The 24,127-nt window shown below is 41.0% G+C and overlaps 1 protein-coding gene across 1 annotated transcript in view; it reads left to right on the top strand.

The window, feature by feature from the left end:
* Window positions 1-16,423: 16,423 nt before the first annotated feature.
* The window catches only part of FOCAD (focadhesin), a 116,883-nt gene continuing 109,179 nt past the window's right edge, over window positions 16,424-24,127 (top strand). Inside the window, 3 exon segments of the mRNA XM_050716575.1 lie at window positions 16,424-16,530; window positions 22,151-22,259; window positions 22,696-22,784. Of these exon segments, the coding sequence (XP_050572532.1) occupies window positions 22,728-22,784 (57 nt within the window). The 5' untranslated portion in view covers window positions 16,424-16,530; window positions 22,151-22,259; window positions 22,696-22,727.

Here is a 24,127-nt window from a genome sequence, read left to right on the forward strand (position 1 = left end):
AGTACTTGAGGTGAAGCCACACCAGTGCTGAGTAGAGCATGAACTTACTCCAACAATCAACATGGAGCACCAATGACTTCCGAGCAGTAACAGGGCATGATATTGAAGTCATGACAATACTACACCATTCCTCTTTCTTCCGCTCCAACGCCTATATTCTCACTTTGTGTAATACATTAACCTCTCTGCCATTCTGTGCAGAGAATTCACAGGGAAGACAGGGAAGATGCAGTTCTCTGCTGTCAAAGTGGGGCTTCCACTCCTTTGCCAGTGTGGCAGATAGAGTAAGTTTTATGACAATCATGATGCATATTTCTGCTTTCTTATTTCTGCCTTTAAAAATTACACAAGTGCAGTTGAATTAGTAGTAAGTAAAGCATAATTTATTTTATAAAGATGATACAGTTTTTAAACATAGTCACCTAAAATTATGTGTCTCATATGAATGTAGTTTCATTCCTGTAGGCATTTCATCATAGAAGCATCATAGAATGGTTTGGTTTGGAAGGGACATTAAAGATCATCCAGTTCCAACCCCCCTGCCATGAGCAGGGACACCTCCCACTAGACCAGGTTGCTCAAAGCCCCATCCAGCCTGGCCTTGAACACTTCAGGGTGGTGGAATCAACAAACTCTCTGGACAACCTGTTCAAGTGCCTCACCACCCTCTGAGTAAAGAATTTCCTCCTAACCTCTAATCTAAATCTCCCCTCTCAACACTGAACATATTCATGTTCATGCTCAACACGTTGAATATGTTGAACTGTCAGTAGTAAAGTAGAAAGTGGAAGAATGCTCAGTGATACAGATTTGTTACTGAAACAGATCTACAGATTGATTTCCATACTCACTGATTGTAGTATCGTCCCTAAGAATCTTTTTTTTTTTTTTTTCCCTGTGTACCCTCATCTTTAACACTTGAGGACTACAGAATGTTGCCTTGTTGCCTTAAAATATTCAGGTACAGACATAATTTTATTACGGAAATGTATGCTGGAGACACTGCAGTTCAAAATCCCACTATATATCAACTTCTGTCTTCGATACATCTTGCTAGCTACAAAATAAATCCTTTTACATTCTCTCTCCACATTCCTGGGCAACTCTTCAAAGATCTTGACTGCCAGTTTGTTTTTGACTTCCTTATATACATAATAGTTTGACATCATGAAGAATATATTTGCTTCTTATGCTGCAGCAGAAGTCGTGTCTTCTTTGTGTAATAAATTATGTTATGTTGTGGGGTACCTACTGCAGTTTAATCCAACAGGCAGCTAAGTACCATTTGCTCACCCCCTCATCTGCCAGTGAGACGGAGGAGAGAACAATAGAAAAACAAAACAAAAAAAAAAAAACAGCTTGTGAGTTGAAAGACAGTTTAATATGACAGAAGAGAAAAAGAAAATAATAATAATAATAGCAAAAAAAATACTTTTTTTGTTTGTTTGTTTGTTACAAAGCACACGATGCACAGTGTAGTTGCTCACCACACACCAGCCAATGCCCAGCCTGTCCCTGAGCAGCGTGTCCTCCCTCTTCTCCAGCCAGCCACCCCCGTTTATTGTTCAGCATGACATTATATGATACAGAATATCCCTTTGGTCCACCTGGGCCAGCTGTCCTGACTGTGTCCCCTCCCAGCTCCTGGTGCACCCCCAGCCTCTTCACTGGCAGGTCAGCACAAGGAGCTGAAAAGGCCTTGGCTCTGTGTGAGTGCCGCTCTGCAACAACCAAAACATTGGTGTGTTATCAACATTATTCCCATCTGAAATCCAAAACATAGCACCATACCAGCTACTAGGAAGAAAATTAACTCTGTTCCAGCTGAAACTGGGACAGAAAATTAGCCCTGTCCCATGTGAAACCAGGACAGAAAATTAACTCTATCCCAGCCAAAACCAAGACAGTACCGTATAAAAATAAAACACTTTTTTTAAACTCAGTTTTCATGGTAAAAAATAATATGGACAATCTCTGCGTGTGAGTCATCACAGTTTTGTCAAGTAAGACCAAGGCAGACAATGAAACAAATTAAACAAACAGAAAACTATCACTTCAGTTGGAATATTTCTACTTCTTGTCCACCTCCTTCTTGCTCTTTTTCTTCTGCCAAGATTTGAATCATTCTTCCCAAGTTTGTTGTGGAAATCTTTACTAGTCAATATAAGCTTTGGGCCTGCTCAGATTGATGATTCCCTTTGTATAACAGCACAAATGATCTACAGCTATAGATTTGAGGAAAAGTCACAGTGGGCCTGATCCTGAATGCATATTCACTTGCCAGGATCCACAGTAGAAATGGAAGTACCATTTCCCATTCTAAAGGTCTGCAAAGCTGATTACTGTCTTACAAGTTAAAAGCCACGATAACACACTTTTTAGAAAAGATATACCTGTACACAGAAATTTATTTGCTCTGGTTTTCTCAGAAGGCTCAAAAGATACGATTTGATTTCTTTCTTTCCCCACAGTATAATAATTCTAAGATGAGAGCAATTCCTTTAGACCTGGCAGCATCAGGTCTACATACTGCAAAAGAGAACAAATAAGACATATGAAAGAACTGTCGTCTGTCTCCACAAAGTCTGTGACTCTGTGCTCCTACTAGATTTTACGCTGAAGTAAAGAAACCAAAGTGCCTTTTGGATCTCTGCAGATTTTTCTTGAAAACTATAAAACTATATATAACCACTTCAATGGCAGTCTTGTCTTGTTACTTTATGACATCTTTGGCATTTTTGTTTTAACAGAATTAGAGTATAGATTAGTAAAGCTTCAAAAAAACTTCATGTCACTTCAAAAGAGAGTGAGAGACATTTTCATGACAGTGTAGGCAAACGGAATACCTATTAGGCTTTTACCAGGAGTTCCAATACAGGTGGTGAAATTAGAACCTGTTTAACGAGAGAGAAGGTGTCAAATTTCAAATCTGAATCTGAGTCTGCAGGCATTTCTGAGTAATCATTAGTGAACCGACTGCCCTCAGTTAAATAGTTAAAAAGAATATAAGAGTGAATAAAGCTCTTACTTTACACTGAAGATACACTGAAGAGTATCCACTACACTATATAGCTGGGGTTGCTGGATTTTTAACTTTCACCCATAGAAGAAAGAGGGAAGAAGAAAAAAAAGAAAAAAAAAAAAACAACTTCCACTGAAGCGAGATGTTTTTTCTTGGATGGTTCTAACTTTTGTTCTGGTTGTGAATGCGATGAAATAAGGTTGTCAGGCAGTAAGTGGAAAATTCATTTATTCTTAAGATAACTGTGAGACAATTCTCTTTTCTGTATTCCCTTAAGTTGGTGCATTTTCTGGCAGAGACTCACACACCATACTCATCTCCATAACTTGGGATTCTACAGGAAGGAATGGGGCTGGATGGTCCTTTGGAGTCCTCTCTGCTGATTTTTATTATGTATTTGGGCAGAAGTATTTTCCTCTTGACTTGGGACAGGACTGAAATAATACAAGCAGTACCAAACCAATACAGGGCGTTTTCCTGTGTTATACATCAGTGTAATACTGGAAACACTTCAACCTGACTTTATTCGCTCTTATATTCTTTTTAACTATTTAACTGAGGGCAGTCGGTTCACTAATGATTACTCAGAAATGCCTGCAGACTCAGATTCAAATTTGAAGAGAAAATGGAATTATTTAGTATGTCAGTTGTGAAGCAATGTTGTTTTTTAGAACAACAACAACAAAAATCTTTAAAAAATAGCATTTGTATTTAAGCTGAAGGGGTTGTGACGCCATTACAGACATTTTAAAAATGTATCAATTTTACACTTGAATATAATCCTCAGTTGACAGAAGCAGAATGAAAGAATGATCCTGAGCTGTTTAACCAACAAACCGGTGCAATCACTTTTTCATTTTGGATGAACAGTTAAAACAACCATTCTTTGATCTTATTATGGCAGATGGATGCAATTATGTGCATATTAAAGTGCAGAGACTCTGGGTCAAAGAACTACAGAGTTACAAAGGTTACAGCAATTTTCTAGTAGTACTGTCTGGTATTGCTAAACAAGGGCTTACCATGGAATAATTGTACAGCTGCAGTTTCCCTTCGGAAAATTGGAGACATTTGGGTCATATTCTTAAAGGTATTTAACTACCTTTATTGTTCATGCGATCAGTTGCTGCAATGCTAAAAATCCTTGTACATTTTATGTCTGCTGAGATACCTGATGTAGCTACAGGCTTCCCAGTAGGCACCAGACCCTATATCAAGACACCTTCACACATACTGTGAAGTGTGATCCCAGCTCCCTCTCTTACAAGGAACATGATAGGAACATGAGTAAACATTTCGGCTCAGTGCACAGCTAACTCTGGAAGCCATGTAGCTGTGTGAATGCAACACTGCAATTGACCTAACAAGGGCCACATTTCATAACTATATTCTTGTTGATTCCACACAAGGCTGAAAGGAACATGGCCTTTTTCTATTTTTTTCTTAAACTAGCCAAAAATATCTTGTGTCACTAAAAAATGAAATTGTTTCCCAAGTCACTCGGACACACTAAATTGTCTTCAGTGTTTCAAATGCAGCTGTTTAAAATTAACTTTTCAAAGTTCACTTTCTGTGACTCAAATGTATGGACTGACTTACGTGGGCCTTGTTTTAAAAACGCAACTAGTTGAAACAGCTAATATTACTGGCGATAAAGGAAACCACAATGCCTTCTAAATATATCATCAGTCAGAATTTCTCTTTATTTGAGATCTTTTAATTTCCTTATGCAGACAATATATAAAATCATAGCCCGGTCCTGTTCCAAGCCAGATACTTTGATTGCAATGTTAAGATGTTAGTCTGAACCAGAGCCAAAACTTAAAATGAGCCTACAGCTGATCTTACGCATATGACAAAGGATATGTATAAGCTGCTTTGTAATGCCACTCTGGCTGCCAGGAACTAATGGCAAAATACTCTCACTGGGCTGGCTCTTTTCTGAGTTAGCTATATAGACTGGACAAACGCCAAGCAGCCTGGGCCAAGTGTGCGCCTGTTTTGAGGTTTTATTGGCTTGTCCATTTCTACTCACAAATCAAAAGAAAATAAGCGCTTTAGCTGGTAACATATTAAACCACTAGTCAGTGGGAAAGACCTTTAAGAGCAACATCTGCGTATTTTAGAAAACAATATAAAATAGTTTATAACTCACCACCAGCCACCTCAGGGGGAGGTAGTAATGACAAAGGGTAAATGTACAAAGAGAGTATTGGCTATGCACAATATTACAGTATGCAAGGTAAAAAAAATAAATAAATATAATAAAAAAATTAAAGGCCTCTAGGGACACACAAGGAAATCTGTTTGGAGTGGAAAGTCATGTTGAGAGACCTACAAGGAAGTATTTAGTTTTTGATTTCCTCACAACGATGTAGCCCCTACAGGAAATATTCCTGTTATACAAAGAAACACAATCAAATTCTGCAGTCAGTTTAAGCCTGGGTAACGAATGAATTCAGAGACCCTCCTCTGGATTTCCACAGGTGTAGCCAGGACAGAGTCTGATCATACATGCAAAGAACTTATTAAGGAATAGCTGTACCAAAATCAGTCTGCTCAGTTCTTTGCCTGAAAGGAGATTTCCTTGCCAGAAATAAACTAAATATTTAAAGGATTTATGCATTTGTCCTCAGTCTGCATCAGGTTCTTGTCCTGGCCATTATACTATGCATGTAAGCTAACATTGCCCAAGATAGGAGTTTACACGTAAGATGATCATTGTGTCTTGGGCACTGAATACTTGTCTTATGCTAGAGCTTAGTTACAAGAGTATCAGAGAGGTTGGGTAGATTGTATTCACTCTTTCTGTGGCCAGAACCAAGAAACAGCCAGTATTACCAGAAAGTGAGTGAGAAACTAGAATGGCTTACCATTACCTTGGAGAGAAACTAATGAGGAAAAGCAAAATTATGTATCAGAGACATGTACTTACATAACCATAGGGTCTCAGTTGTCCTCATCTTTAATGAACTCATCATTACATCAATACTGTGACTCAGAAAGTAGTTTTAGCCCCACTTAATGGATGGGTAATTGGAACAAAAAGAGATTAAATGACATGCCTAACGAAAACAAAAAAAATAATGTTTTCCAGTAGAGCAAGCAGTTAAAACCAGTGAAGACAAATATTGGCCCTAAAAAAAAAAAAAAAAAGAAAAAAGAAAAAAAAAATGAAAAAATTTATAATCAAAAGTAGCATGGGAGAGCACAGAGACAAAAATTCACAGCTAGCTGAACAATAAGAAAAGTTTGAGAAACGTGGAATTTGAAAGAACATTGCAAAGTTTGAGAAATATATTCCGCCTATTTGTAGAAGTCTGGTCTTAGAAGCTAGGTGGACATATATCAGAAATCTAAATAGAAATCGTATGAATAAGAAATAGCTATTTCTACACACGATGAAGTTTTAAAGCAAGACTGCTCAACATATGGATGTTTGGGAGCCAGGCTGGGAACCAGCTAGTAATCAGAGCATTACACGAAAGCTGGACATAATTTTTATGAAGGCACAGAGGGGAGCAAGGCAGAATTAAGATAGGGTGGAAATGCTTTGCCAGCTGCTAGAAGGGGACAGAGGGGAGCTGCAGCCTCTACATTCTTATTTGCCACACAGATTTCTGAAACCCTTCCATATAAGCTCTGTGTGGTCCATTGAATTCAGCAGACCTTAGCACTAGAACAGCTGCACTCCGTTTACGCTCCTCCTAACCATAGGCACCCCTCAATGCACAATGAATTTCCTATCAGAAGACTTTCCATCACCATATGACTTTAATTCCAGATACTTTTCCATATATTTATAATTTCGGTTATAACTCGCCAGCTCTCCACAAGATACAAATGCAAAAACATGGTGTCCTGATCAACTGCAATTTCCACCTATCAGTACTCCATTGCCTCTTTTTAACCTGTTCCTCATTTATCCATTCACTACAGTGTATTTTAAGCTGATCACAACTGTCAGTTTTATCCACGTCAAAGTGCAAGTACATACAAATATATGTGTGACATATGTATACTATTATATACACAAATAGAGAGAGCAATGGTTTTCTAGAGCATTACTGATCATGGTTCTTTACTTGCATCCCTCTGTGAATAGAAATATTTGAGAGAAACCAGGGTAAAAAGGGGCATCACTATGAAAATGGATGCCACAAAGCACACAAGTCTTTTGGGGAGTAGTTGGATCGTAAATAATCTGCTTTTAGAGTCTAGAAAGAGGGGACAGATTCCAGAACTTTCTTGCACTAAAGGCCTCTGTTTGGTGGGAATAAGTTGCAGAGACACTTTGTAGGGCCAACAAAAGGTAGAAAGTTTGGGTACAAGAAGTGTTTAAACTACTATAATGGATCTCAGTGGAAACATTGGAAATAGTTTCAATACAAGTGATTGAGTTAATAATGAATGAAAATCTTGAAGGTTCCAGATTGCTGTCTCAAACAGAGACAGAGGAACTGGTAACTCCAATAAGCCCAGAAAACATAAGCCATCAGAAACATTGCTCTAAAAGGTCCCTGAAAAATGTAACTGACAGTAAAATATATAATAATAATAATGATAATAATAATAGTAATAATGACAACCAAGTAAAAGACAGAAGTATAAAAATTCACTCATTTCATTAGTCTTCCCTTACACTGCTGGTGCCTGTCATATCATTACCATTGCTTATGTGGAAAGAAGTACTCACAGAATTGGCCAAGAAAGGCTCACACCAGCTCTTAGTTTTCATCTTTGTATTGATAGTTCAGGTGAAATCCAGTGGATTTTAATGGGAACAGTAAAATTAAACTCTCGCTTAAGACTAAGGAGGCCTTAATCCCTGCCATTGATCCGTGCTTCCTTGTGCACCATAGGCACCACCTGCATTGTCCTCTTCTCTCTTGTTTCCTGAATCTGGCTGCAGGGAAGCAGGGAAGTGGTGACTCTGCACAGCACCCAACAAGTATGTATCTGAAGATCTATATCACAGTTCTAACCTTCATATAAAACCTGACCCAGAGGTTTGTCCTCATCACAGGAATTCTCAGTATTGCCCTTCACCCCAACTCAGAAGCTACCCATAAAACTGATCTGGTTGCAGAGCTTTTTGAGCACATAGAAACAAAAGTCATTATTTACATATTTTGTAAAATAAGCCTTTTTTTCTCAAAATACTCAAGTGCTTCACCTTCACGCTTGGCTGCAGAGATAACTAGACCCTGCTGCTCTTGGATAAGAATCACAGAGCATTATTCTGATAACTGAAATGTCTGTGCTGGCTGACACAATACAGTCCTCCTTTCTGAAATCTCTGTGCATTTGCAATTGGCAGAATTGTATAGGCATATTGCTCTGAAGTAAGCTGTCCATGAAATTCAGGTTACTGGGACACTACCAGGACTTAGGCAAGTGGATGATGAAGACAGTAATTTTAATCTCATGCAGCCTGAAATGTGATAAAGTAAAAACAACAACAAAAACAACAACAACCAATCAAACAAACAAAAGAAAGGTTTTTTTTGTTGTTGTTTGTATGTTTGTTTCAAGTAGGCACTTTTATGTTTAAAAGTGTAGCTGAGGCATAAATCAATCTAAATCACATCCGTAACAGCATTCCTTTAATCCTTCTCAGGTCTTGCTCTGCTGCATTGTATATGTGAAAGAAGAACACGGTTTGCTGTTTTGACATCACTTGTACCCCAGTCTTATGCCTTGGTTTGCTACAGCTGGCAATCTTTTATCTTGGTTGCAGAATAGGGATTAGAATATATAGACTATATTTCCATCGAATATGGGAACACCTTACTGATCAAAGTGTTCCCATAATATGAAATATATTTTCAAAATTACAGCTTCAGGGGACTTCAGAAACTTATGGGAATGTAAAAGTTGGCAGGGAGGATATCAAGAATTTGCAGAAATATCTTCAAAACGCTTGGCTGTTTAAAGATGTTACATGCTTTTGAAAGTCACTGCTCAGGTTTCGATTTCCCACATGCATTCTGGTGTCCAAATAAAGATACTTCAGAATTATTAATAGTCAACAAATGAGCATCCAGAAGACATGCTATCTTGTAACTTTGATCAGCCCATGTTACAAATCAACACTGAGATTTTAACTTCATGTTTGTGTAAGTGTGCACATGGAACATCAATTCTTACTTCAAAGTACTATTCTAGCTTTCTGGAAAGACATTTAATGTTCTTTCTAAAAATCAGATCCAACAAATCATTGTTAAGAATGTAGCTAAGCTTACCTGAATCACTCTTGCCAATGTCAAGCTGTATTCACCCTAGTGTCAACCCCTGGTCTACACCACTGCAGACTGGCCTCCAACTAGACTTTCCAAAGATCACAAACCTTTGAGTTTGGCAGTTCAGCCAACTTTCAGTACACCTCAGTCTCTACTTATCTGGTCCATAATCTCCAGTTTGTGAGAATGTTATGGGAGTCAGGCATTGGAAGGGGTGCCCAGGGAGGTGGTGGTGTCACCATCCCTGGGGGTGTTCAAGGAAAGGTTGGATGTGGTGCTTAGGGACATGGTTTAGTGGGTGACATTGGTAGTAGGGGCATGGTTGGACCAGACGATCTTGGAGGTCTTTTCCAACCATAATGATTCTGTGATTCTACTGAAAACTTTTATTGAAATTAGTAGTGGGATAGCCCATGCATGTTTGGCTGAAAAAGAAATTCAGAATTAGGATATTTTAAATGTAGCTTACAAGATGACAAGTGCATTTCCTTGGGGCCAAACTCTCCGTAGATTCCACTATGCACTCCCAAAGCCACTGGCAGCTTTACAGACAGGAATACTGGAAGCAAACTAGAGTTTTTCAAGAATAAGAGACCACAAAATGCAGAAAGGAAATCTATAAAGTGAAACTGCACAGTATTAAAAACTTCTTGGATTCCCTTTGTTTTAGCCACAGTCACGTCTTACCCACTTAAATCTACTTGCAATTGTCATTCTTATATGCTCAAAACCAAAATCAGATTAATAAATCAGTAAATGTTTAAATTCTAGAATATTGCTCAGCCAGATAAATGACTTAGTAATGCTCAGGCACGCTACTCAAATATAAGGGCGAGGGCAAGTAACACTGATGGAGTAGACAGAAAATTTCACCATGCAACCATGTAGCAGGTGTCAGGTCCCCTTCCCCTGGGGAAGAGGACACACACAAGAACCGGATCTTTAATATATAATAAATTATGGAAATACTCTGTAGTGGTAGGTCAGGTGTAGATGCTCATTCAGTCATCTCCCAAGCAATATCAAATGATGACAGGATTCACGAAGAAAAATTCCCGGTGCGCATGAAATTAAGAAGTATCACATCTTTGCCAACAAGACCTTGAAATATGCCCCTACACATAAGTATAACTGCCTTGAGGGCTTATTAGATGTTTTTGGAGCAACTAACCAAAAGTAAGGGATGAAATATGTAATTCGGCATCCATTTTATAGGCATATCTGAACTAAAAACTACGAATATATGTATTACAATTCACATCAGGTAAGTCATGAGAACTAAATCCAATAAAAATATCAGATGAGAAAAGGCAATTTAGGTTATATTTTTTTATTTTTTATTTTTAGAGAAAATCTTGACATATTTAGGATTTAATACCCCAAATCTTGGCACTCTCAGCCAGTCACTACAATCAATGGGAAACTGAAATGCTCCAGTGTTAGAGGTTAGCCTTTGCCAAGAATTAGTCTCAAACTTTCTACATCACTCTTCAACAAAACAAAAGATGGATGATTATATGCATCCAAGCTCTTTTGCAGTTCTTGCTTGCACTACCACAAAGAGAATTTTTATGTATGTAACTTTAAGGTTCTGGAAGGCATTTCAAACCTAACCTTGTGAGCTAAAGAGCACTCCCTGGCATGTGTTAAGCACCTTCAACTCTCATTAATCTCAACAGGCTGGAGGATACAAATTAGGAACTTCCAGTTCAATTCTACCCTCATTCTACATGCTGAATTTTCATGTAAGTCCATGGAAGCTGTGTGTGTGTGTTGTGATGGCTCTTCATAACTGACTACAGTTTGCAGTAGAAACTGCTGCATCTAAAAGTTTAATGTGTTTTAAATCAGCCTTATTCTTTGTATTAGATGATTAGGCCCATTTGCTAAAACTGTGTTTTATTACCAGGCCTAAGAGATTTTAAATAAATGCATCTTAATAATAGCAAGCTTTGCTGCTGTTGATTTCTAAACTGGGACTTTCCTTGCTCCTTTTTTTTTTTTTTTTTTTTTCATTTTTAAAGACAGAATTATTTTCTGGCATATATGAAATGTGATACAAGAAATGAGGTATGCAGATTGGGCCATTATCAGTGTTGTGACTGTATGATTTTCATTTGGATAATATTCTTCGCTGGGAGATCTCACAGCACATTAAAAAGCTGCCAAGAGAACCTTCTGGCAGTTCTTGAAGGGTGCTGCTGGCACATCACCCCTCATGGGATGACTGTCCCCTGATAAAACGACCCAGAAAATCATAGAAAAAGTGTAACTGGAGCCAATGACTCCTGTGCAGTTTCTCTCCCTGGAACAGAATTCACAGGCCAGTGAGTAGGGCAGTTTTCATGGATTCACTGACCTTCACAACGTCTCTTGTCTCAGGAACTGAAGGGTGGCAATCCTGTTTGGGAGCCAAATCCAACCTGAGTTCTATTTTAATTGTTTTTTTGTATAACAGATAGGCCACATTAAGACTGTCAGGAAACAATGTTGGCGACACCTCCCAGAGGCGTCAAATTTCTTCCAAATATGACTAGCAAACACAGATTTGGCAGCATAATCTGCAGTGGGTATAAGCGGCTTTGAATCGAACCCAATTATAACTCTGGCACGGATGCTGCCCTAATGACTCCCTAGTATTTCTTTTATCTTAATGGAAGACCTTGGAAGCTAAGGATGTCACTCAAAGGAAGGAACTACAGAAAATATATCTCAGTTTAAAGCCAGGCTCCAGAAGACATGAAAGTTGGAAGACAATCAAAAAAATCAAATCAAATAAAAATCACTATTCATGAATTTAAGCATGTCCATTAAAGGATCTTGTGCTTTGTTTCTTTTTCTGAGATCCAGGTATAGAAAAAAAAATGTTATTAAAACAGATAGAGACCATAGGACCGTAAATGGCTCCATATGGATTAGATAGATCCCCTTTGTCTCAAGCCAAAAATGACTTGCTGGAGCTAACAAAAGCCCTTTGCTAGAGTGTTTGGGTTATGTATATTCTTACATTTAATACCATGATTCATTAATGTCCTCAGTTGACTTACAGGAAACTCAGGATTTTGAAACAGTGCTGGGAATTAGGCGACAGAGTTAATGAATCCAGAGAACGAATGTGGTATTACTGATATCATGAACCAAGCATGAAGCCACTCTGGTGATCTGCTTCTCAAAGATAGATGCTTCTCAGTATAAACAGAATTAGACCTTTCAGCACCAAAAAATAAATTAAAAGGATATTTACTCCTTTCCTCTTCAGAGATGTCTTTGCAATTTTATTCTAATTGAAAACCACTTTGGCCAGTGCTCATTTGGGCAATAGCAGACTTTTATTTAGTACTGTACTAAGACCAGGGGTCTCCGCTCTTGGGAATAAAACAGTGCTGAAACACGGACAGAGAAGTTTCCTTGGTTAATATGCTACTGGGATACAATTTACCAGTCTAGGCAAGCTCTGCAAAGTGGCAGATTCTAAAACAGAAAAGCTGGTTACGCAAAAGGCTACAAAGCAACACCAACAAAAAATAATCTTTACAGTGGTAAGTAAAATAAATGGGAAGCAAAACAACAGAGGAGCACACCAAAGGCATCCACAATCCCATTGCAAGACTGTATCCGACTGCAGCTGGGACTCACCCACTGTCTGCCCCAGCAGCATGTAAGGCAAGAACCTGATGAGGTGTATTGGGAGCACTGCAGAAGACAGTGCATCTGAGGAGTTAGTGACCTTGAAGAGGCCACGTCTGCTCTACTGGGCCTTATACTTTGGGTTGAAGAAGGCTGCATATTACTATATATTCTGTAATTTACAACGTTGTTGGGAAAGGTGATGGGTACGTGGAAGGTGTCCCTGCTCATGGCAGAGGGATTGGAATTAGATGATCTTTAAGGTCTCTTCCAATCCCAACCATTCTGTGATTCTACATGAATTAAGGAGTGGAATGCAGTGATCCTGACCAGAGACCACTGTACATTGGTAAGTCGGTGAGCCGCGTAACATCTGGCCTCAGTAGGTGCAGACCTGTGCTGTGCTGCATGTTCAACATGGCCTTTAGGCCCGCCTTGTGCTGCACAGGTCCCCTGGCCAAAGGACAACCTCAGCCAGCCCATTGTACCATAGAAGCCTGCAGGCAGCTCCCAGTTGGTGCCAGTGACTGTCACCTGCACGGCCTTGCCCTTACCTCAAGCACAGCAGAAAGTTCTCACGCAAACAATTGCTTTGAGCATAGCTGTTTTCTTGAAAGAATACTATATAATAGCTTCAACAACCAAAAAGGAGGAAATCCTCTCCATAGATGGGATTTGTGCAGTGCCCTGCAGGAAAATCCATCTCAGACTTGAATCTGCATGAATGCAGAATTTCTACCGTCTGAAGGGATGTGAGATTACTTCCTATCTGTATTCCTCTTTTTATTCTATATTATTAAAACAACTATTTTATTAAGCCATCTGTTGTTGGTTGTTCCATACGGAGAGGCAAAAAGAGCCCCACACCGTCTCTGCCTGCTATTTGGCCCCCCACGCAGTGGCAGCGAACTTGAGTGCCCTCTTCCACAGGAAAAATGCTTGGCAATGCAACCCCTTCGCAGAGATAAACTTACTGTGATGGGGCAAACCCACATTAAAATTCCCACAACTTAATCTGGTCCGCACATAAAGGCCTGAAATCGTTCAAGAAAGTCAAGTCCATTATGCCTTTTTTCTGTTTTTAGGAAAACTAGCAATGTCCAAAATTATTACTTGGTCCACTGTACAGGCTTTTCACTCTCTGCTCAGATTTTATTTCTCAACCCTGACTAAATAATAAAGACTTCCTAAGTACACACCTTGAATGTTGTACATCCATTTATACTTACTTATAAAACACCATTAAATGTTTTTTTTTTTTAAACATATTTAAGATTCAATGATTTCATAGACCAATTTAACAGGCTTTGGGTCTAGTTGTCATTTATACTACTGACACAACAGAGTACCAGAAGGCATAAATCAGGGCCATGAATGTCCTGCCGTGATACAAGAACTAAATGGAGAAAATGAGAACTGAAGCATCACACGTTCTAAGCAAACAGAACAATAACGAACCAACTGGTCAATGGTGAGATGCTCCCCGCACGAGGCAGAAAGGAGGAATTGGGAAGAGGAGACTGAATGATTTTTGATTCATGCCATTGCTAAAGGTTACCTGGAGACAGACTGAAATGTACCCACTGTGAAAGGGCCTACACGACCTTTCAGGTGATCTTGGGGTATGGCAGTTTCAGCAGCAAGGTAAGTTGTGAGCCCATTGTGGGCTCAGTATAACAAGCCCAAAGCCACACTACAAATAATTGTACACACCACTTGCAAAAAAAAAAAAAAATTACTGTGAAGTCACGTAGACAAAACAAAAGTCTACACAATCTAAGGCATCTGACTGATCTTCATTGTGCATGTACACACGTAGGCAGCTCAGGAAAATATAGTTTTGTCCTCTGGGTGCTTTTTGGGCTTTTTCTAGCTCTTGAAACACCAGTATGTGCATTCCCACCAGTTCCATAGGACAGGACCTTTGGGATTCTGGAAAACTGTGTATAGCTTTTATTGGTGAACCTGGTCTCAATAAATTAAGATTCTAAGCAATGCCTATCTAAGCAACTGTTTAAAAATTGGATAGACTTACTTACATTTACTTCTGTTTCACGTTTGTTGGCATTTTACTACCTTCAACTCAAACCAATTTGCAGTACATACCCTTGAGTTACTTTGCAGAATAATATAGTCCTTTCCAAAATAACTTCTCTCAAAGCATTTGTGATTTTTGCTTTTTCTTACGAAAATTCTAGAGAAATTCATTTTGATGTTATTAATGACATGTCTTGCAGAAGTTTCCTGTTGCTTCCATGTTGAGGAATAAAGTGCTGTTTTGTGTTTAAATAGCAATCTTAACTGAGAATACAACCCCTCAGCTGTCTTAGCTGTGTGGAGCTTTCAACTTGTTAGTAACACTGGGGTTGCCAAAACCCGTCACAGCGGAGCTTAAACTAAGCCATTCTTCTCTCTGAGGTCTGGAAGGATCTGTAAATGAGAAAGGTGTCTAAAAAAGGAAAAAGGAAAACATTTTTTCTTCATGTCCAGTCTCTTCCTGATTTCTGCATAGCATTCTGATCATTGTTCCTCTCAAACCGTTTAGAAGGTTGAAGAGACTCATTCTGCAGTAATTTTGAATCTGTTGAAGATGTTAATTTCCATGTTTAGAGAACGTATCACGAACTCCCTTACCCTTTTCAACCCGAGAAATCTTATTGTTTCTGTGTAAGTTTATTATTGTTGTTATTATATTGTTGTTATTATTGTTTATTGTTGTCTTACTGTTTCTGTGTAAAACTTATTGTTATTGTTTCTGTGTAAGTCTTTGGAGTTAAGCCTGCATTTAACTTTGGATTGACAGGCACCAACCTACCAGAAGACTGGCAGAATTCACGCTCCCTGGTAGAATTCAAGAATTCACTCCACCACGTCCCACGCAAAATCCTGGACCCGCAGTGCCTATGTGGGCCAGTGCCTGGGCCGGGGGCCAAGCTCTGTTGATGCAGCTTCTTGGGGAAGCTCCCTGGGGAAGCCATCTTGCCCTTGAGGTGCCACCACCATGGGTCAGCCATGAGGCATTGTGGTGGTGAGGTGTCATGGTGGTGAGGCATCGTGGTGGCTTGGCACCGTCCCACTACGACATTTCTTCTCAGAAAGCGCAGTCAGGCATTGGAACAGGTTGCCCAGGGAACTGGTGGAGTCACCGTCCCTGTGGGTGTTTAAGGAAAGGTTGGACGTGGTGCTTAGGGACATGGTTTAGTGGGTGACATTGGTGGTAGGGGGACGGTTGGACCAGATGATCTTGGAGGTCTTTCCAACGCCAGTGACTCTACGATTCTGTGACAGCACTGTGTGAAAACAAGGCAGATTTACCCGGCTGCGAGCACTGCCGGGCAGTGCCTGCACAGGGCGCGGTGCTGCCGATGAGTGCCGCCCATCCAGGCACCCACGGGTCCCGACACTTTCCGTGCCGACCTTCACGCACCGAAACACCATCCCTCGCTCCCCGCAGCCCCTTGCGGCCCCAACCTCCCTCCCCTCAAGGCGGGGCGGGCACCACCCCGAGCCGGGGCGCAGGCGCCGGCCTCCGCGCAGCCGCCGTCGGCCGCCGGGGCTGTCGCCGCCGCACGCTGCCGGGCCCCGCCGCCGGGAGCTGGCCGGTACCGGGCACCGGGTGCCGGGGCCGGGCCGGGCGAGGTGAGCTGAGGTGGGGTGAGGAAGCGGGAGGAGGCCGGGGCGGTGCAGGCACGGCCGTGGGCAGGCGCGGAGTCGTGGCGGCTGCCGCCGTTACTCAGCGCTTTACGGTGAACGAGCGACCCGAAACAAGAGCAGGGAGCCCCGACAAGTAAATTCGAGAAGCCGTGAAGTGCTGCGCGCCCGCCTTTGTGCTGTCTTTGGCTGTTAGCGGGTGTGTGGGGGACCGAATTTTGTCTCCTTTGCTCCTGCGGCCGGCTGGCAGGCCTCTGTGTGCTGCCTCTGAGTGCCTGAGGCCTTACAGGGCACGGGACAGGATATGGGGCTGGTGCTGCCAAACCCGCCCCAGCTTAAATCCTGCAACGTTAGTGACTGTTGGAGCTGTTTTCATTCAGACGACTCGCTCTTCCTTACTCTGGGCCTTTACACATGACCGTAATAACACATTGGGATGTAGTTCTGCAGCTCATCCTTGTCTTCCCGCAGTGCGAGCGGGCCCACCCTGCTGCCAAGGGTCAGTGTGCGCTAGGTATCGCAGGAGCCAGCACGACCAGCACGGCAGGACCAGCACGGCCAGGTTTTCTGAGGCTTTCCTCTGGTGTAAGTGCTGTGGATGTGGCACGTGTGAGCAGGGGCAGTGTTTGACAGTATGCACGTGTGTCCTCGTGCTCTGGCTTGGGAGGAACACCAGTTTGGGTCGTGAGTCCTTAATAATAAGCAAAACGCACTAAATGTGGTCTGAGTGACGGTTAACTGCATTTTGTTGTTTAGTTTAGCTTAACTTGTAATAAAGACTTTTAGCAAACTGGCATGGGCCAGATCTGAAGGTGTGATACCAAGGTAACCCTGCTCTGGCTCAGCTGCACTAGTACTGCTTGTACTTAGCATTAGGATTTTCATACTGATTATGTTGGGGACCCCAGAGTTGGACCTGATGATCCTGGTGGCTCCCTTCCAGCTCGGATATTCAGTGATTCTCTGTTAGGAAAACAAAGCAGGAGTCCCTTTGCCTATTCATGTCTTTTTTTTTTTTGTCTTTTTTTTTTCTTTCATTAGTCCATCTGTGTGTTTGTGCCAGTGTGTTGGAGACACACTGGTGGGTGTTTTACCTGGTTGATAGTGTAAAGTGTCTCTTCAGCAATGCTGATAGGAGAAAAACAACTTAGGCCAAACAAACAAAAAAACACCTCAGGACAAGCAAAATGTAATTAGTTACAACTTAGCAAGGTAGGCTGCTGACCTACACAGGGAAAGTTTGGGGGATACTTAGTGGCTACTGTATCGCACCCAGCTGAGACCAGCTGTTTTGGCATGGTACTTTGTAGCCTGTTAGGAGAGGGTTGCTCTAACAATCTGCAAGGTAGTTATTCCCTTTCGTAGCATTCCTGTATTATTATTATTATTATTTTATTTTTTTTTTTTCTGGAGACAGGGAAATGAGAAAGATCGGCTCCCATTGAACCTGTTTTGGATATGGATGGATTTGTTTCATGGTGTTGATGCTTCCTTTGCAAGGGTTGTGTTTTGTATAATGCTAACAATCCGTGTCAGCTGTAACATGGGGAAAACAATGCTACAGGAGTTGTTAATGTTAAAAGAGATTCTGCTAGGTGTTTTTTGAGAAGCAGCACTGTCCCAAAGGTTGTAGGCTGGGGTAGAATTTGTAAGTGCTTTTCAGGGCTGTTTCTGATAGGCCGTAGAGACTTCTGTCAACTATCATGAGCCTGGCCCTCCTTATTTTTGTGGCAGAAGCCTGATAAAAATAGGAAACACTCTTTGCGGTTGCTTTTCCAGTTGTTGGGATTATTGTGTGGCAGTTTTGCCATTCATGGGAGAGGAAGGAGTTGCACGAAAAACTGATACTTAGTCCTGTCTATAAAAGTGGCTTGGCATGCTGACAAGAGTGGGCAGTAACCATTTTTCCCAAAAGGTGAAGAAGCAGTTGCTCAAATTTTTTTATTAATAGCAAGTGCTCACCAAATTAAAGTATGGAAACTGAAGTATGGAAGAAACCTTACCTTCTTGCTTCACTTCTTTATTTTCACAGCATTTGTCTTGACCTAATCTTGATAGCTTTTAGATCTTCAGTGACAAAAAGCAAGGCACTAGCTTAAGAAAAAAGGCTTTTTGGCAGTAGTGGAGGTGTTTTTCTGTTTGTTTTTAATTAACTCTAGGTTTAGGTAGTGCTGAAGTTCCATTTTATAAATCATGAATGGAAGTGTCTGCAGCAAGATTTTGGCTGCCTTTGGCTCTTCAGTTACTATCTACAGCAGCTGTTCTTCTCCTAAATGTGTTCTTCTTTTTTTGTCTCGTTATGTCATCACTCTCAGCATGCATAAATTATTGTGTGACATTTCTGTGAGGGTTTTCTTGTAATGGGAAAACTGGAAATGATACGTGGAGAAGTGGGATATAAATGAATAAAAGTCATGCTGGGAAGGTGTGCCTGATTCAAGAGCATATTTAGCAGTTCCTAACCATTTTCTGATTAAAGTCTTGAACTGCTAAGTTTGGTTAACTACCAAATGCTAACAAATATATAATAAAAATGCCTCTCTTCCAAAGCTTTCAAAGGATAGTAGCCACTAACTTTTGACTGGGTCCTACTTCCTTATGATTTTCCTTTTTGGATCATTTCTAAATTTACTAAAAGGTTAACCTGTCAACTTCTTGCCTCTTGTCAGAACGGTGAGATGTCAATGATACTAAGACAACACTGCAGGTGATGATCTTCCATCATCTGTTTATTTAGGGGCGCAAAGTCAGCAGAAGGGAATTAGGTGTTCCAAGTAATGCACAGTGAGAAGAAAGGCTTCTTTTTGTGGAGGTGAATAACTATGAAATCATATGCATAGGTTAGTTGGACTGTAAAATAGCATTTCATGTATATGTTGTACTAGTGTGAAATAATAGCACTCACGTAACAGCCTGGTTACAAAGAGACATTCTATTAAGTATGTCCGGGAGATGAAAAACTTTCTGGTTTTTGTGCCTGTGCAAAATAAAAAAAAATCTTGGGGAGTAAAATAAAGCAATTTGTTAAAAATAAGCTTTATTTTGTTCTTTTTATTCACAGTACTTGAACATTAAATGTTACAGCCCTCATATATTTTATGATTTCTAATTCTTGTGTGATTTCTTAAAAAAAAAAAAAAAAAAAAAAAAGCCCTTCAGCTTAGCATTAAGCCTGTAAGCAATTCCATGCCTGCTCAACAGTGTCTTTCAGAATGGGCAGGTGTGCTTTGTTGAATGGCGATGTTACTGTGATGCTTGAAGTTCTCTTTGTAGTTAATGGTGATAGCACTAGATTTCTAGCTTGTCAGGTCTCTAAATACTGCGTGTTTCTGATATGCCTTCCAAAAATGCCATTAAGAGTTGGATGCACGGGATTCCTGCATTTTCCACAATGTTTTACAATTGCGTTGCCGTCTAAGTTTTGCAGTAGTGTGCAGGGTGTCATCTTTATTTTTGATTCACCAGTTTCCCATTTACAAAATTCAGATCAGAAACTATGCAAATATTTGTTCAACTGAGGATGTGACTTTATTCCTCTTTCTACAGTGAGATTGCATTTCCGTGTGCTACCTTTAGCTGTAAATGGCTAGAGCCCAGCAACTGGGATGGGGAAGGCGAGTAGCAGAGTACAGACCCTGAACTTCAGGAGAGCAGATTTTGATGTATTCAAGGTCATGTGGGTAGGATCCTGTGGGAGGTAGCACTGCAGGGTAAAGGAGCTCAGGACAGCTGGCAGAGCTATAAGCGTAGTGTCCTTCAGGAGCAAGAAGGGATGATGCTAATGTTCAGGAGACCAACCAGATGTACTGGGAGGCTAAAGAGGGAGCTCCAGTGTGAAACGAGCAGTATGCAGGAGGGAGAAGCAGGCACAGGCTACGAAGGCACGGTTTAGAAATATTGCTTGGTCATACAGAGATGCTGTCAGAGAAGCCAAGGCTGAGCTGGAGTTGAACGTTGCACAGGACAGCAGCAGCAGCAAGAGGAGCCCCCAGGGTCACACCCATAGTAAATGACTGACCAAGGGAAAGCAGGACATTTTTATAATGCTAAAAGAGCTGGTTGAGGCCCTTGTGAAGTTGCTCTTCTTAACCTTTAAAAGGGGTGGAAGTTAGGGGAGCTCAGCAGCCTGGAGAACTGTAGCCATGTCAGCCTCACTTCAGTCTATGGGAAGGTCACTCAGTGTGCTCCTGGAACACATTTTTGGGGATGTGAAGGAGGAGAAGGATCCAGGGAACCATAGTCTAGTCAGCATCATTTCGGTCCCTGGGAACGTTAGGCAGTATGCCCTTGTAGAAACCATTTTTAAATGCAGGAAGGAGACGGTGACTGCATGCAGTCAGCATGGATTTACCAAGGACAGATCATGCTCCCATGACCAACCTCATTGCTTTCTCTAATGAAGTTACTGGTGCTGTGAACAAGCAGGATGTTGTACGCTGTACCAAGACCTTTGAAAACGTCTTCTGTTGTCTCCCTATCACCAGTTTGTGAGGTATGTCCTGGGTAAGTGGGTAGCATGTTTGGTGGAAAACTGGCTAGGCAGCCGGGCCCAAGGGGTGCAAAGTGCACCAGGCTGTCCAGCGATGCTGCCCCGCAGGGATCAGCTGGGGGGCCCGGTACTGCTGACTGTCTTCATTAATGGTCTGGGCGATGGGGTGGAGTGCACTCCATGGCTTTGTGGCTGACGTCAAATTGCAGGGAGTATTCGAAGGACTGGTAAGCAGGCTGTTTTTTGGAAGGACCTGGACGGTTTGGAGAAGTGGGCTGACAGGAACATTTGGCAATTCAGCATGGTGCAGTACAGGGTCCTGCATCTGGAATGGAGCAATCCCATACACTGATACAGGCAGCGGCTGACTAGGAAGCAGGTCTACAGAAAAGGCCCTGGGGCACTCGGTCTTAGCAGATGCCGAGTTGAACATGAGTCAGCAGTGCAGGGTAGCAGCATGGAAGGCTGGCTTCATCTCAGAGTGTGTTAGTAAGAATGTGACGTCTGTGACCGTGATTGTTCCTCTCTATCAGGTACTTGTGAGACAGCATCGTGAGTGCTATATCCAGATTTAGGTGCCCCAGCACAAGAAGGACACTGGGCTACATCCAGTAGAGGCCATCAGGATGGTCAGGGAGCTGGAGCACAAGGCATACAAGGGGAGGCTAAAACAGCTGAGCCCTTTCAGCTTAACTTCAGATGTCGTTTCTTTAGCTGCTTAAATGCCAGGAATTTTATATTCATTGAGATGGTAAATATTATTTTTCAGTTTTATTGCTGTGAATGGAATTTGTTGCGGCACATCATGCGTTTGCATGTTTCCAGATTGTTTGATACAGTCTTTTGGAAAATTGGTGGCAATATTCTGAATGCATTGCACCAATAGCATGTCTTGAAATTGGAATAGAGTGCATGCATATTTTATCTTGGTTCTTATAGCTAAGCGTTAAAATTAGCTTTTTAGCAAGTGCTAGGTTTTTGTATTTTTTCTAAAAAAGCTATTCAAAGCTACTGAAGGTGTGTTTACAACGAACTGAAATATTTTAATGTTTGCAGTTTTTCATCAATGTCAGTGGTGTGCAACCAGGTAAACTGAGTTCTGATTTCTCTCCGATTTAGGTTCCTGTGTGCTTGCAGGTGTCTGCATACTCCAACTTCTAGAGAACTCTGGAAAGTTTTTTTCAAGTCTTCCAGCTCCTAACTACAGTTACTATTTAAAGTCTTACAGGTGGGTTTTTTGTTTGTTTACTTCTGTTTTTGCATGAAATACTTGAAAAATATATGGAGGTTTTTGCATTTTAAATAATATTTTAGAAACAGAACGCTCCTGAGCTGTCCCATTATTAAGTCAATGAAGTTAATGCCCTTGAGGGCATTCTTAAGTATATGCTCTCAGAGTACACATGTGGAACTGTGGAACCATGCAGAACTGTGTATTTGCTTCATCTTTAAGACATATTGATCACTCATTCTTCAGACGAGAGCACTAAGTATTCAGCATTTCCTGGGTTTAAGCCATAAAACAAAGTAATGTGGTATGCTTAGGGGGAAGAAAAAGATGTAATGCTTACACCTGCTGTTATGTGTAAACAAACACCTGAGCAAATTTTCTGGCAAATAGCAAACATAGTCCCAAACACATTTTTTTTTAATCTCTGTTGCAGAGTATGATTTAGTGTCACATGACATAGCCAAAATGTCAGACGACATCAAGAAGAGGTTTGAATTTCCTAATGCAGTTATTCAGTCACAGGTAATTTTTATTTTTTAAAACATTAAATAAATTGCATTGTCTGTAGAAACCTTTGTTTCATGTCCTGCTGCCTGGCTCTCAGAAGGTGGTGAGAATGAGTTTTTATCTGCAAGGCCAGAAAACCATAAAAGTAGGTTATTTTCAAGTGTTCTGGGTGTCTCAGCCTGGAGAAGAGAAGGCTCTGGGAAGACCTTACTAGTGGCCTTCCAGTACCTAAAGGGTGCTTAGAGGAAAGCTGGGGAGGGGCCCTTTGTCAGGGAGTGGAGTGATAGGACAAGGGGGAATGGTCTTAAACTAAAAGGGGAGAGATTTAGATCAGAGGTTGGGAGTAAATTCTTCACTCAGAGGGTGATAAGGCACAGGAACTGGTTCCCCAGAGCAGCTGTGGATGCCCCATCCCTGGAGGTGTTCAAGACCAGGTTGGACGAGGAGGCCCTGGGCAACCTGATTTAGTGGGTGACATCCCTGCCCGTGGCAGGGAGGTTGGAACTAGATGATCTTTAAGGTCTCTTCCAACCCAAAGCATTCTGTGATTGTATGACATATTTTTCTCCTGTCTGATGAGAACTGATGTTGAATTACTGCAGTCTTGTGTCCTCAATAACTGTGCAGTTCCGCTGTCATCAGCAGACCAAAATGCTGTTATTTTCAGCTCTTTCTGTTGGCTTCTGATCATATCCACCTATAACTTTCTAATTTAAATCAAGTGTTTACCATAGTATTTTTGGTGGACAGCAAGGAAGAAAGTAGTAAGTTTTGTTATTAGGTCTATTGCTTAATAGACCTATTACGTCTATTTTTCAGTAGATCTTTACAGTTTCAATCATTTCTTATTTCAGTATTTTAAATCCTTCCCTTTAGCTATAGAATCAGAGCTAGCTTCCCGCATTATCTGCTTCTTCCTATTTTATTTTGAATTCAGGATTAAATTTGCAGCCAATTATTTGATGGATTTAGTTGATGTGAATTCAGACTGGGCAACATGGTTCCTCTGCCTTTTCAGTTTAGCTGAGGTTGCATTGATTTACAGTGATTGAGTTTGAAAGAGAGACAAAGAAGTCCACTTGCAAACAGATTAGCTTTCAGGGACATACCTTCTTCACTTAATTGCCAGAGTTCATCTTCAGTCTAGCAAAGTGTCTTGTACTGCAGATGAGTTCATGTTGTCTAGCCTTGGTGAGTAGGACTCGGTATCTTTTAACCAGTTTTCAGAACTTCCTTTGGTATAAGTATTGCTGATATTTCTTGGTTTTTCACTACTGCTGTCTCTTGGTTTATCGCTACAGCTGTTCATCATTAAGGAGTTTGTGCTGTGCTTTGGTCATTTCTCTAGCTTGCACTTC

Source organism: Cygnus atratus, chromosome Z (genome assembly GCF_013377495.2).
Source record: "Cygnus atratus isolate AKBS03 ecotype Queensland, Australia chromosome Z, CAtr_DNAZoo_HiC_assembly, whole genome shotgun sequence".
Taxonomy (NCBI): domain Eukaryota; kingdom Metazoa; phylum Chordata; class Aves; order Anseriformes; family Anatidae; genus Cygnus; species Cygnus atratus.